Here is a 14,257-nt window from a genome sequence, read left to right as displayed (position 1 = left end):
CAAATAAAAACACATGATGCACAGTACAATTAAGAAGTTTAAAAATAGAACAAGGTGTGAATACCAATCAAGAACACTCCAGTTAAGCACATGGTCGCATTTTCAAAGGAAAAAAACTTTTAATTATTCAAAACAGCAGACAAATGTAATTGAGACACATATTGAAAGTTTCTTCTGGTTTCAAGAGAGAACTTGAGTTATAAATGATCAGGAAAAATTTCTTCAGTCATTAAAAATTAAATGTTAAACACATACACAGTTCACTACTGTATGGGACATATCATGTGATGTCCACATCATACAAACCACCAAAGTGAGCAATCAGTGTTTAGTAGGAAACGGCACTAATCACAGGTGTTACGGGTTCTACAGATGTACAGAAATGAGCCTGACCCACATTAGAGCTCACAAATTCTGAAAGATGTTGAGATCTGCCAAGGTATTACTTCTCAAACACATAATAACATCACTTCCTTAAACTATTCATATTACTCTGTTAAGCTTTGAACATTTAAGAAATCTCCAGTGTTTACATTTTGCCAATAGAAAGATAGTTTTTTTACATAAATACGGAAAAAGTGATGCTTTGCATAAACTTAAGAATAGTGACACCAGCTTTATTCCAGTGTTTAGTTGGACAGTGAGAAAGAGGAATTAATGATTGCCTGTGGCAGAATAACACCATAGCACATCTCTGCCGCTGTCCATCTAAACCTGCACGTGTGATTAAGGACGTCTGGGTATGTCCCTCTGCCAAAAACACTAAATCAAGTAAAATTAGTCCCAGAACTTTCCCCCAATTGTCCTCACAGATTCTAGAGCTTTAGTCAAGATTTGTTTATCACGCTGTGAGCACAGATTTAAAAAGAATTAAAAAAAAAAAGGAATGAATTTATGACAACAGGTCAGAAAATGTAAATGATTTCTCCCAAAAACATCAATAAGACTTCTGACCTCTTCACCTACCGTTACAGTTCAACACATACCTAGCCAAAATAATTCATGTTTGGTCAAATTAAAGTTAGAAAATGCATTACAAAGGAAGAAAATGTTTGGCCCTTTTCAGGGCTCTACATGAAGACTTACGTGATTTTATACCAAAATGGGCAAAACATGCCACATTATAGATTTTTACAATGTTTAAATCTGTTGCCATGTCATCTATCATAAAGGATAGCTGACATAAAATCACAACATGTCATCCAACTATCATGGCAGTAAGACTGGACCACCTATGCAGGCCAGTACATACGTTACTGCTCAGGGATGAGTGCGGAATACTTTTAAAAATCCAAGGAATTGTTCAGTGTATATGTGGAATTTCCTTTCACATTTTCTTTTCTTTGCACCTCAAATTTCTGTCATTTTAAACTGGTACAGGCGGGTTTAGAGTTTGGGCAGAAGCATTCAAACATACACAAACAGACATTATCAGATGGACTATGGTATTCTCTCCGTTTGGAGGTGATGGTCCCATCTCGGTCACTCTTTAAACACGAGTGTTAGCTTGTTTGGTCCTTTCTTAGCGGAAGAAGCCCAGTTTCTCTCGGAGCCACTCCTCTGTCAAGTCTTCAGTGTTCCTGATCTCAAACACCTGAGAGAAAGCAGATACAGAAAAAAATTTAATAACATATTCCCACCAAATCACTGTGTGTAAGGTTATGTGTGTTAGCTAGAGCTCACCTTGGTCAGTTCAACCGTCTGTACCAGTTTGTTTTTGCTGCCGGCATACATCATCTGCTGCTCAGGTTTGCATCCTGGGAAATTAAGTTTCATTTTAGAGACTGCCTCGTATTACAGGGTTTGTTCATGTTGACTATTGAATGTGTGCATTTTCTTTACCAACAGGACTGGAGAAGATAAAACACAGAGGGTAGGACACTCTCCCATCATCGTGCTGGTACTTATAGCTGTAGACTACAAATGTGTCACAGGTTAAGAAATCCATTGATTGTAATGTTGAATAGACACATTTCATGAGTTTAATCACAGTACAGCACAGAGTGAGTTTTGTTTTACTGAAGGATATCTGGGCTGTCTCTCTGGTAGCTCGTTCTTCAGGTCTTCAGGGGAAATATCCTACAAGGAGAAATCAAACCTTGGTTTACACCACTAATCTGATCAATTATTAGTCCCTCTAGAAAGTTGTGTATTGCATATTTCTGCAATAACGTGTGTATTTACCTCATGCTCCTCCTCCAGAATCACCAGCTGTTTGTCTTTATCAATCTTCACTGTAACCAGAGGTCAAAAACAGCAATATCATCATTCAGTCCTAATGCTATATGAGAAAGTGTAAGCATATATGGAACAGCTTGAGTGGGTAAGAGTTTAATTTCAGTTTGACTCACTGATGATGGCAGCGTTATTAGTCTCCTTCCTGAAGCGGAAATCCCGCAACTTTTTCACCAGGTCTTCGTCCACCTCACACACAACTAAAGACTCACTCTGCACACACACACACAAACATTATTGTTACTATTTACCACATGTCAGTCAGCTTTATTACTATTTTCAGTCTGCTTAGTTAATTGCATCCAAACCTTTGAATAGTAGTAGTGTATATGTAATACATAAAGCTACATAACCAGAGAAACTCCCAATTAATCTCTTTGATTAGGAGTTATACAGGTTAGGGAGGGACACACTTAGTCAAAGTATTGGTTCTCAACTGAGGGCCGGGGTTCACTAGGGGCCTTTGCAAAGTTTTGGGGGGCCCAATAAATCTTATAATTACATACATGTAGTTATAATCTAATCTTAATTAAAATACTACAAATTTAATGTACAAATACTAGAAACACAAAAATAAAAATGTGCAACAATAAACTGACATCATATTTTTGAGTTTATTTATTTTTAGTACTACCAGAGGAACGTATCAGCTTAAATAGTGGAGCCTTCAAATATTGACCTGGACAAAGGGGGTCTTGGAAAATGTTGAGAGTAACAAGTAACCAACAGACTAAATACAGTGAGCATGGGAAATATTTCTTCTGATTGTGTAATTCTGTTAACAAACTTGAAATCTCTCAACAACTCACCAATAAAACCACCTGTCTACTCTGGCACACAACATCACAAAGAAAAGGAGTTCACAAAAGTCATGCACCATGACAATCAGTGTAGGTCATCATCACACTGATGTAATCAGGAGAACAATCACGTTCTTGGCTGTCGATGTGGTGGAATGCAAAAAAAATTAATTACATTGCTTGTCTTTTCTGCTCTGATTTGATTACACTGTTTGATCGTGGCTTGACGTGCCATTCAAAGTAAAGGAGCCACACCGTCTCTTTGTCGCTTCGCAGATTTCCCAAATTTCCTTGAAATACTGAAGTGTGAGCACGACTGCAACAGGAAATGAGAATTCCCCCGGAGCCGACTGAATTCCATCATATCGCAATTATGCACGGCAATCCTATCTCATGAACATTCAAAACAGAGTTCTGGGGTATATTTAACGCCAAACGTGCCTTTATTTTGGTAAACTTTATGAAGTCGGTGTAATGCAAGAGAGGGTTTGGTTTGACATGCAGCTCTTCACAAAGCACTGGGTGGAACTGCAACAGGGCTCAGAAAAAACAACCCCTCTAACATACACCTATCCCAGACCGTAGAGGCGTACGACGTTATTTGTAAATGCCTCCGTATTATTATACATCCTACAAGAGAGGGCCGCCATACAAATGTTCTTATTAATCCAAGGCAGTTTTTATACTCACCATTTTCACAGACGGCACGAGCTCAGCAGTGCAGGAGTTCTACCGTGACGCTCGTTCGACCAATCAGAGCGCTGGAACGCGCCAGGATTTGCATGAAGGGCTGTACTAGGATCAGGTTATTTCACCCATAAAAGGACGAGATCCGTCGGATCCCAGAACAGCAGCATTTTAGACATGAACAGATGCTCATGGAAAGAACTATCAGATGCACGATTTTCTCCACCCTACGGGGAAATTAGAGGATTTAGATATATTGCCAGCTATTCGTTCAAAATAAATAAATGAGTATATGAAATGCACGCAAATGTGTCCCAAGTGAATGCATTTAATATCTTAAAATATAGCCATAATTAATTTATTTAATTTATTCAGCAGTGTTAAAGTAATATTCAATGTACAAGTTTAAAATAATGATAACAATATTAATAAAATATACAGAACGTATTTAACTAAAAAGCACATTCAGAAATAGCTACAGAACATGTTGAAGTCCCACTCCTTTTTAAGTATTAGTTTTTTTATATATGATATAAGCATTAAAATATCAATTTCTTTCTTAATTTATGGAAAATATAAATTTATCAGTAACTACAAACCCGAAACAATCAACATTTTGTCAACCTTCACTTCAACATTCACCATTTGTTGTTAAAGCCTCACCTTTTCAAGGCATTTAAGTGACATTTATAAAACTGAAAAAGTTTCTAAGCCAGTTGTAAGGCTGTGATTCATTTTATTATGGTTGTTATATTATTAAGCCTCCCAAGGGTTGAAAACGCCCCCTTCGTCACAGTAACCCCGCGCATGCGTAGATGATCCGGCCCATCCCTCAGAGGACACGCCCATCGGGGAGCATGCGCGTGCATTGCGCTCATATCTGATCTATAAACACAGTAGATTGTCCTGTTCTTTTAACTACAGTAGTTACTGTGTCATCCATATTATTTGGTACTCACACTGTTTTCAAACTCGCCGTTGAAAATCCTCAATGTTCCAGTTATCGCCTCACTTCCTGTATAGAGTTTAGTAATTCTGACTTTCGGATCTTTTCGGGAACTGGTGCTGCTCTGAACCCCGAGTCCTCGAACCGCAGGCCCTGATCCAGTCGAGGTGCTGATGCCCACAAAACTGCTTACAGTTCACTCAAATGCGCATGTATAGCCCCACTCAGATTAATCAATGTAGAGTTGAAATGCCTGATTTAATCTTACGTTTTAAAGTATAAGTTTGTATATACATTGACGTTAGGCTCTATTAACAGCGTCTGTATGACTAGTTGTGTGCTTGTACTAGACTTATGACACAATCTGAATTGTATGTCATTAAGTGTCACTGTTTGTATCTGTTTTAGGCCATGGCAGACTTTTCGGTAAGTGTTTGAACTGTTTTCTAAGTAAACTTCTTTAATAGTTCACTGTTATCAGCATGGGCTGTATTTTCTTCTGTTAGTAAAGTAAGACATTTTGTGTTATTTTATCAGTTACCAGCAGTAGAAATGATTAGTAGACCCAGTTACTGTATTTATTTTCCCCATCAGTTTAATTGATATATTTATTCAGCACATATATTCAAAAATTCAATGCAAAATAGTATAGATATACCAGAATATTCTGTTTATAAATATACAGTGAGACCAGCATAAGACCACCAGTGAAAAAGTTTCTGTTGTGCATTCTTTTACAATTTAATTACAGAATGTATCTATTTTGTATTAAAATGTATGAAATGAAATGTTGTATTAAAACTATTAGCATAAGAAAACAATAAGTTAAAATAAAACGTGTTTAATGCATTAAAAAAAAATGTTTTTTGCTTTAATGACAGGAGCACTTTAGCTGTATCAACTCCACAAGCCTGATGATCATGTTGTCCAGCATGATTTCATCCAAAGAGCATCTTGTACTTTAGTGGATGCAAAAATGTCTAACCTTTTGCCAAAAGGAATTGAAATGTCACACATTTGTTTATTTAATTAGCTAGTAGTACCTAGAAACATTGTGGAATATTAAAAAATAATAATTTGGTATCATAATGGGTTTTTTTTTTACACAGTCCTACAATTTTCTGTTTATTTACTGGTTTAATTTAGTTTTTAATCTCATATTTTCAATCTGGTTTCAGACTTTTGGACCCCACTGTTTGCCCTAGTTAGTTTTTGGATTTGCAATGATAATAACAGACCAGAAGTCTCTCTGATAAAACTCTCAGCTAGTGTTTTATTTGCTGTGCTTTTTCTGCATTGTCTTTCTGTAGCTTGCTGACGCAATTCCAGATGATGTTTCTAATGAAGCATCAAAAACTAAGCACACCAATCCATCAGCTCCTGGAAATGGGGCTCCGCCCCCCACTAATCCTGGCTGGCCTGGTGCAGCCCCTGGTGGCCCTCATTTTCCACCCTCAGCAGGCCCTGCCCAACCAACAGCACCTGGCTTTCCTCAGACTGGGCCGTCTGCCCCAGGTCAGTTTCCACACGGCCCAGGAGCCCCTGGCCAGTTTCCCGGAGCCCCTGCTGCCCCAGGTGGATACCCTCCAGGACCAGGCGTACCTGGACAGTTCCCCTCCAACCCTGGAGCTCCAGGACAGTTCCCCTCCAACCCTGGAGCTCCAGGACAGTTCCCCTCGATGCCAGGTCAGTTCCCACCAGGTGGGGCACCTATGCCATACCCCGTTCCTGGACAGTTCCCCTCCCCACCTGGGGCTCCACAGGGCCCATATCCAAACGTGCCTTACCCAGCAGGTCCATCTGGGCCTGGTATGTACGGCCCAGGAGGCCCTGGTGCTTTTCCACCAGATGGAGGCCCGGGATATGGAGGAGGAATGTTTCCCCCAGTACCACCAGGATCCTGGGGTTCACCCGGAGGGGGCTTCCCTCCTCAACCTGGCCCACCAGGAGGCTTCGGTCCAGGGCCCATGGGACCATATGGAGGGCCTGCAGCTCCAGGTGGAATGCTGGTGAGCAATAATGACTGTTTGAATGGGTCTATAAAGAGGTTTGGCATGTGTCTGCTCAAAAGTGCATATGATGGGTTTGTTTGGGTGATGGCTCTGCTTTAATCTGCTGGAGTTTGTTTTCTGAGAGTGTTGGTGACATAAGCATTGCTTTCAGGGTTGTAGGTTTGGCTCTTGAGGTCTTGGATGCTCCTTCTCTGGTCTCATTCTGCTGGATCAGCCTGCAGATCTTAAACTCATGCACATCTTATGTAGATCTCAAAAGCTCCTCTTCTTGTTTTTCAGCCACCATATAGACCACCATATTTTTGAACACAATGAACAGCACAGCCAATGACAGGAGGAGGACGGCACCACAGCCATCACAAAGACCCCCGTTAGCATCCAATCAGAGCTCAGAGTTGTGGACACTGAGTACATTGCTCGTACTGATATATAAGCATATCACCTTTGCAAACAAATGCACATATTTAATGTAGCTGAGCTACTTAACTGCTGCACAGTACATTCATGATTATTAATATTATACTTTTAAAAGTTCGTTGTTTTAATGATTTAATTGCTTGAAAAAGAGAAAAAAAATAATGCACTTTGTGGTAATACAACAAACAGATGAAATTAATATTATTGTAATTAAAGGTTTTTTATGGGCTCAATTTATTTGTCAGCATCCGCTTTTGTCTGAAATTGTAGGTTGGCATTTTTGTTCATATACAGTGGCATACTGTATGGTCTTCATTAATATTTGGGGCAGAGAGGAGTATGAGGACTGAAACCTATGATAATCAATTTCATAAATCTGATACATTTTATTTTGCATTCGATGATCATATATAAAAATTTTAATATTTACACTACTCTTCAAAGGTTTGGGGTTGGGAAGATTTGAATGTTTTTGAACAAATTCTCTTATGCTCACCAAGGCTGCATTTATATGACCAAAATATTATTAAATATTGAAATTTTAATTCTCTGTTTCTGTTTTAACATTTTATAGTGTAATTTATTCTTGTAATGACAAAACAAAATTTTCAGCAGGTATTGCTCCAGTCTTCAATGTCACACAATGTTTTAGAAATCATTAATATGCTGATTTGCTGCTCAAATATATATTTCTTATTATTATCATTATTGGAAACACTTGTCCTGCTTAATATATTTGTAAAACTCTAATAATTTTTTTGCATTATTCAATCAATACAACGTTCAAAAGAATAGCATTTTTTTAAATAAAAATCTCCTGTAACATCATGCATTTATTTGCTGTAACTTTTGATTAGTTTAATCCATCTGTGTATGAAATCTTACTGATCCCAAACTTATGAACAATAGTGAATATTCGTGATATAGAAAGGCTTCGTGATTTTTATTATTTTATAGTTTATTATCACAAATTTGCACATGTTTGTTCATAAACAGTGTGCATGTGTGTGTGTTTGATCATACCAGGCTTTATTCACTGAGGGGAATCATGAGTCAGTGGGTGGGGTTTGGAATCTGGGTTTGGTAGTTTATGAGCTTTGTCACAGTGTTGCCATAGCAAAGTTGTTTATAAACTAGGTAATGTCATGAGCACTTTTGCGGTTTGTCATGTGATTTGTGACGTGGCATAGGAGAAAGAGAAAGGGCATGTGTGTTTGGATATTTGCTGTTTAGTATACATAGGCTTTTGTGGTGATTAGTAACTTGCTTCTCTTAGAATATCTGTTCAGTTCAAGCTGGAAAATATGCCTTTGAATTGAACAGTCCTGTTTAATGTCAGGGAGGGATTCCTGGTATTTTGCACACTATGGAAAAACCAGAGATGGAATTTTAGGATAGGGAATGGAAGCAACTCAGAGACATGATGGGAAAATGTATTAACAGATGATGAAGCCTGTCAAGTCTCTACACTTAATGTGTAAATCGAGCTCTCAGGATAATAGGGCTGATCCAACACTGAAATGAGGATAATGCATATATTTGTGCTTTATAATCATTTTAATTAAAAGTTTGGGGTCAGTAAAAATGTATTTTTATTTTGCAAAGATCTATTAAACTGATCATGACAGTAATGTTTATATAATGTTGCTAAAGATTTCTATTTCAAATAAATGCTGTTTGTCTGAACTTTTTATTCATCATAGAATCCTGTATCATATCATAGTTCCCACAAAAATATTAAACAGCACGACCATTTTCAACAGTAATAATAAAAAATGTTTCTTTAGCAGCAAATCAGCATAGAATGATTTGTGAAGTATCATGGGACACTGAATACTGGAGTAATGATGCTGAAAATTCAGCTTTGCATTACAGAAATAAATTGCATTTTAAAATAAATTAAAATAGAAACCAGTTATATTAAATTGTAATTATTCTTCATATTTCTTCAATATTGTATATTCTGTATATTCTTCAATATTACAGTTTTTACTATATTTTTGATCACATAAATGCTCAAAAGTTTTTAATTTTAATGTTTAAATATTAAAAAATCTTACTGACCCCAAACTTTTGAATGGTATAGTGTATTTGTAAAAGATCGCAATTTTATGTCTCTTCTGATCTTCTCTCAAATTCTGGGATATAAATTTCATTTTAGAATAGTTTATCAGGTGTAACTGCTTGCAAAAAAAAAAATTATTTGCAGTTAGGGGTGCACAATCTAACTATACCATATTGGTTTTTGGTGGATATTTCATTTTTGTACATAGTATCAGTTAATACTATTAAACATGATTGATATTTATAAAGCTACTGATATCATCATATTGTACATCCCTATTTGCGGTACCACAATATACAGTAACAAGGATAGATTCTGAAGGCCAATCTTTACATATGTTCTTAATGTAGACACCTGTTGCAACTGTTAAAGAACTCAAATAACTTTTGTGTATGTGTGTGTGTTTTAGCCATTGCCGTACGATCTTCCGCTGCATGCAGGGATAATGCCCCGCCTCGTGATTACTATAGTGGGTGAGCCAGTACCAGGAGGAAACAGGTAATAAAAAAAACAACAAGATGCAGCATTACTTCTGCATGTCCAAAGCAAACTCTCACTTCTCTTTTCTCAGGTTCCATGTAGATTTTGTGAGGGGGCATGACGTAGTTTTCCATTTCAACCCTCGTTTCCATGAGAACACCATCGTACGGAACACACAGCTTGGGGGCTGCTGGGGTCCGGAGGAGAGGGAGGGAGGATTTCCCTTTGTGCAGGGCAGACAGTTTGAGGTACAGCATCCTGATTTACCCATTAGAGAAGGAACTTAAAGGAATAGTTCACCCAAAACTGAAAATTCTCTCATCATTTACTCAACCTTAAGTTGTTGCAAACCTGTATGAATGTTTTTCTTCTGTTTAACACAAAAGAAGATGTTTTGGAGAATGTGGTTAACCAAACAGTTTCTGGTCCTCATTGATCAGAATTTTTTTCCTATGGAATGAAATAGAATAGATAAGCCAAATATGAAAATAATTTACTCCCCTTTAGCCAATAATCTACTCATCCTCATGCCATCCAAGATGTAGATAAGTCTGTTTGTTTGTTGTATTGGAACAGATTTTATTAAATTTAGCATTACTTCACTCGCTCACCGATGGATACTCTGCAGTGAATGGGTGCCGTCAGAGTCCAAGCTGCTTATAAAAACATCACAATAATTCAGTTCAACAGTTGTCTTGTGAAGTAAAAAGTTCCTTGTTTGTAATAAACAAATCCATCATAAGACATTAAGATTTTAACTTCAAACTGCTGCTTCTGGCTAAAATATGTGTCCTCTATCCATAATATTGCTTTCTCCTGTGAAAGTGTCGTTTCTTCTGAATCAGAGGAGAAACATGCACACATCAAGCACCATTTACAATTGAAAACAGTTCTAAACAAATATGTTGGTGAAATTTGATGTGAGACAGGGGATGGACTTTTTTATTGAGGGAAGCATTATAAATTATGCACTTGCATTTTGCCCAGAAGCGACAGTTTAAAGTTAAAACATCTTAATGATTGATATGTTTCTTACAAACACACAACCTTTTACTTCACATGATGTTAACTGATTGAATGAAGTTGTGTGGATTACTTGTGGTTTATTGTGATGTTTTTGATTAGCTGTTTGAACTCTCATTCTAACGGCACCCATTCACTGCAGAGGATCCTTTGATTAGCAAATTTTCAAAAAAAAAATTATTTTTGGGTGAATTATTCCTTTAAACCATAATGGATTTCAGTTGAGTTTTCATAATGTGTTTGTGTGTGCAGCTGAAGATCCTGGTGGAGACGGATGGGTTTAAGGTGGCCGTAGACGGCGTTCATCTGCTGGAGTTTGAGCACAGAACAGGCGGGATGGAGGATATCACTCGCCTGCACATAGAGGGAGACCTCGTCCTGTTCAGCGTGGCCCCCAGCATGATCTAAATCCCAGGGGCGTAGGAGCGATTTGACAATGTTGAGGAGACGCATTAAGTCATTGGTCCTTGAAAAGTATAGTTTATCTTCAAAAAAGTGGGACAAACAGGAATTTCTAAAAGCTATAATGATGTATCTGTTATCTGCCTCTTCATTGCAGATTAGTCAAACTCAGACACATGAGCTAAACGAATGACATACAGATGTAAAGAAAGTCCCTCTGAGAGGTCACCAGGACACTGATATGTCTAAAGCACCATAACGTTCTGTTTTTCCTCATTCTGTCACCAGAATGCATTATGCTAGTTAAACTTTCGCATGTATATGACAAATTTTGTAAAAACAAAACGTATATTGTTCCAAACACACCTGTAGTATGAACTTCAGTATTAGCACTGTATAGTACGAAGGCCCTTGAGCGGTCATAAACTCTAATTCAGGAAACTGCAGACCAGGGCTGTGACACTGTGCTGAATTACATCAGATCTTAATGGCTGAATATTATTTTATTTGGTATGGATTTTGGAAAATGTTCATTATTTTGAATAAAACCATATTAATGAAATCATTGTGATAACGGAGATAAGTAAATAATTATGTCCGAATAAATGCTGTATTGCCCCAATTGAAATGTGCTTGGTCATATTATATTCTGCATGTTGACCTGAGATAAGAGTAAGTAATTTAACATAAAAAGTACAGTTGTAAAGACGAATTTTACTGTGCACTGTAAGTATGCACTTATGCCATGTCCGCCTTTGTCACATACGTTTTGTATCTGTGTATAAGAATTAGCTTCTGAATTTGTTTCTATTTATTACTTCACATTTGCGTTTATACATTTAAAAAAGGCAACCTTAATCTTTCATTTGCATTTGTACAACTGAAAATTTGAAGTCAAGTCACTATTATTTGTATAGCGCTTTTAACAATACAAATTGTGTCAAAGCAGCTTTACATCAGCTTGATATAAAGCTGGGTGGCTTTATAGCAGCCTTAGACGGGGAAATAGTGTAATTCTCCTCTGGCCAGACAAAATCAGCAGTTTAAATCTAGGCTGAAGCAGAATCAGATTGTGCAAAGGACTCATGAATCATGATACCATATACAAAAACATAAACTGTTCAGGTGAAGAGTTAAAGGGATAGTTCACCCAAAACAACAAAGCTGACAACAAAGCTCAGTGTTTTTTACAACCCGAATTCTGGAAATGTTGGGACGTTTTTTATCTTTTCAAAATGTATTGCTTTTTCAGCCCTTTGTTGTCCCCGTCCGAACTATTTTGAGACCTGTCGCAGGCATCAAATTTGAAATGAGCTCATTTTGAAAGTCTTTTAGTTTTCATTTTATTCAAATTTAAAAAACGTCCCAACATTTCAAAAATATTGAGAAAATCACCTTTAAAGTTGTCCAAACGAAGTCCTTAGCAATGCATATTACTAATCAAAAATGAAGTTTTGATATATTTACAGTAGGAAATTTACAAAATATCCTCATGGAACATGATATCATAATGATTTTTGGCATAAAAGAAAAATCGATCATTTTGACCCATACAATGTATTTTTGGCTATTGCTACAAATATACCCGTGGTGCTACTAATGACTGGTTTTGTGCTCCAGGGTCACATATGTTAAACTATAACACCAATGTTAACACTAATATTAAGCAGAACATAGCGACAGACATGGGGACCATGATGCTCTTCCCTATTTCTGACAGATCATTCTTTGATACAATCAAAACATGGTCATATGAATACAAACATAGTAATATATTATATATAATAAGCAGAATATGTGGATCAAGTCATTCATTTACAAAAACTGATTTGCAGAAATGGAGCAAGCGCTAAGTAAGTGTTGATTATCGGGGCCAGTATAAACATGAAAGAGAGGTAATTTCAGATACAACTTGCTCCTCCAAATTCTATTAATTTTAGAAATAAAACTACCATAAGACCTTAAATATTTACCAACTTCATATTTTACAAGTTCCCAATACCTACTAAAAGTACCTTCCTTTTGTGCCAAATCCCAGTAAAAGGAGATAAATTTGAAATATATAAGTTTCAATTTGACTGCCTCATGTCTTAGATGAGAAACATTCATTTTCCAAAAACAATTATGACATGACGTTACAAAAGAGGAAGATCTAATATTTATATAAATTGCCCTGTGATCTGTTCAGGGAGCAACTAGAATGTTTGCTGACATACAGATGCATCTCAATAAATTAGAATGTATGAAAATATGAATATGAAAAGTTCATTTATTTCAGTAATTCAACTCAAATTGTGAAACTCGTGTATTAAATAAAATGCACACAAACTGAAGTAGTTTAAGTCTTTGGTTCTTTTAATTGTGATGATTTAGGCTCACATTTAACAAAAACCCACCAATTCACTATCTCAACAAATTAGAATACTTCATAAGACCAATAAAAAAAAAAAACATTTTTAGTGAATTGTTGGCCCTCTGGAAAGTATGTTCATTTACTGTATACTCAATACTTGGTAGGGGCTCCTTTTGCTTTAATTACTGCCTCAATTCGATGTGGCATGGAGTTGATCAGTTTGTGGCACTGCTCAGGTGTAATGGAAGCTCAGATTGCTTTGATAGCAGCCTTCAGGTCATCTGCATTGTTGGACCTGGTGTCTCTCATCTTCCTCTTGACAATACCCCATAGATTCTCTAAGGGGTTCAGGTCAGGCGAGTTTGCTGTCCAATCAAGCACAGTCACACCATGGTCATTGAACCAGCTTTTGGTACCTTTGGCAGTGTGGGCAGGTGCCAAGTCCTGCTGGAAAATGAAATCAGCATCTCCATAAAGCTTGTCAGCAGAAGGAAGCATGAAGTGCTCTAAAATTTCCTGGTAGATGGCTGGGTTGACTGTGGACTTCAGAAAACACAGTGGACCAACACCAGCAGATGACATGGCAGCCCAAATCATCACTGACTGTGGAAACTTCACACTGGACTTCAAGCAACATGGATTCTGTGCCTCTCCACTCTTCCTCCAGACTCTGGGACCTTGATTTCCAAATGAAATGCAAAATTTACTTTCATCTGAAAAGAGGACTTTGGACCACTGAGCAACAGTCCAGATAGTAAGATGCTTCTGACGTAGTCTCTGGTTCATAAGTGGCTTGGCCCTTTTCCTGAAGACGTCTGAACGTGGTGACTCTTGATG

The 14,257-nt window shown here is 37.2% G+C and overlaps 2 protein-coding genes across 3 annotated transcripts; one reads left to right on the top strand and one right to left on the bottom strand.

The window, feature by feature from the left end:
* Positions 1-876: 876 nt before the first annotated feature.
* On the bottom strand, positions 877-3,925 carry gmfb (glia maturation factor, beta). The gene is made up of 7 exons (XM_079436772.1): positions 3,726-3,925; positions 2,352-2,448; positions 2,185-2,234; positions 2,030-2,079; positions 1,843-1,925; positions 1,684-1,757; positions 877-1,594 (listed from the first exon to the last, which is right to left on the bottom strand). Exons 1-7 carry the CDS (start codon positions 3,726-3,728, stop codon positions 1,523-1,525), a joined length of 429 nt encoding a protein of 142 aa, XP_079292898.1. The 5' UTR covers positions 3,729-3,925; the 3' UTR covers positions 877-1,522.
* Positions 3,926-4,559: 634 nt separating this feature from the next.
* Positions 4,560-11,692, top strand: lgals3a (lectin, galactoside binding soluble 3a). Of its 2 annotated transcripts, XM_079436767.1 has the most exons (6): positions 4,560-4,835; positions 5,077-5,094; positions 5,979-6,677; positions 9,572-9,660; positions 9,734-9,890; positions 10,918-11,692. In XM_079436767.1, the coding sequence occupies exons 2-6, from the start codon at positions 5,080-5,082 to the stop codon at positions 11,071-11,073; spliced, it is 1,116 nt and encodes a 371-aa protein (XP_079292893.1). In that variant the 5' UTR covers positions 4,560-4,835; positions 5,077-5,079; the 3' UTR covers positions 11,074-11,692. The 2 variants fall into 2 exon arrangements, with proteins under 2 accessions (XP_079292893.1, XP_079292894.1); XM_079436768.1 differs by lacking the exons at positions 9,572-9,660; positions 9,734-9,890; positions 10,918-11,692 and adding an exon at positions 6,960-8,779 and having other exon boundaries at positions 4,616-4,835.
* The last annotated feature ends 2,565 nt before the right edge of the window (positions 11,693-14,257 follow it).

Source organism: Barbus barbus (assembly GCF_936440315.1).
Source record: "Barbus barbus genome assembly, chromosome: 16".
NCBI lineage: Eukaryota > Metazoa > Chordata > Actinopteri > Cypriniformes > Cyprinidae > Barbus > Barbus barbus.
The sequence above is the reverse complement of the archived record's forward strand: the minus strand, read 5'-3'. Positions and strand labels throughout refer to the sequence as shown.

Coding starts and splice junctions, on each gene's coding strand:
- lgals3a (XM_079436767.1), top strand. Junction 9,661..9,733: donor CCAGTACCAGGAGGAAACAG/GTAATAAAAAAA, acceptor CTCTTTTCTCAG/GTTCCATGTAGATTTTGTGA. Junction 9,891..10,917: donor TGCAGGGCAGACAGTTTGAG/GTACAGCATCCT, acceptor TTGTGTGTGCAG/CTGAAGATCCTGGTGGAGAC.
- gmfb (XM_079436772.1), bottom strand. Junction 2,235..2,351: donor TAATAACGCTGCCATCATCA/GTGAGTCAAACT, acceptor CTCTGGTTACAG/TGAAGATTGATAAAGACAAA. Junction 1,595..1,683: donor AGACGGTTGAACTGACCAAG/GTGAGCTCTAGC, acceptor GCTTTCTCTCAG/GTGTTTGAGATCAGGAACAC.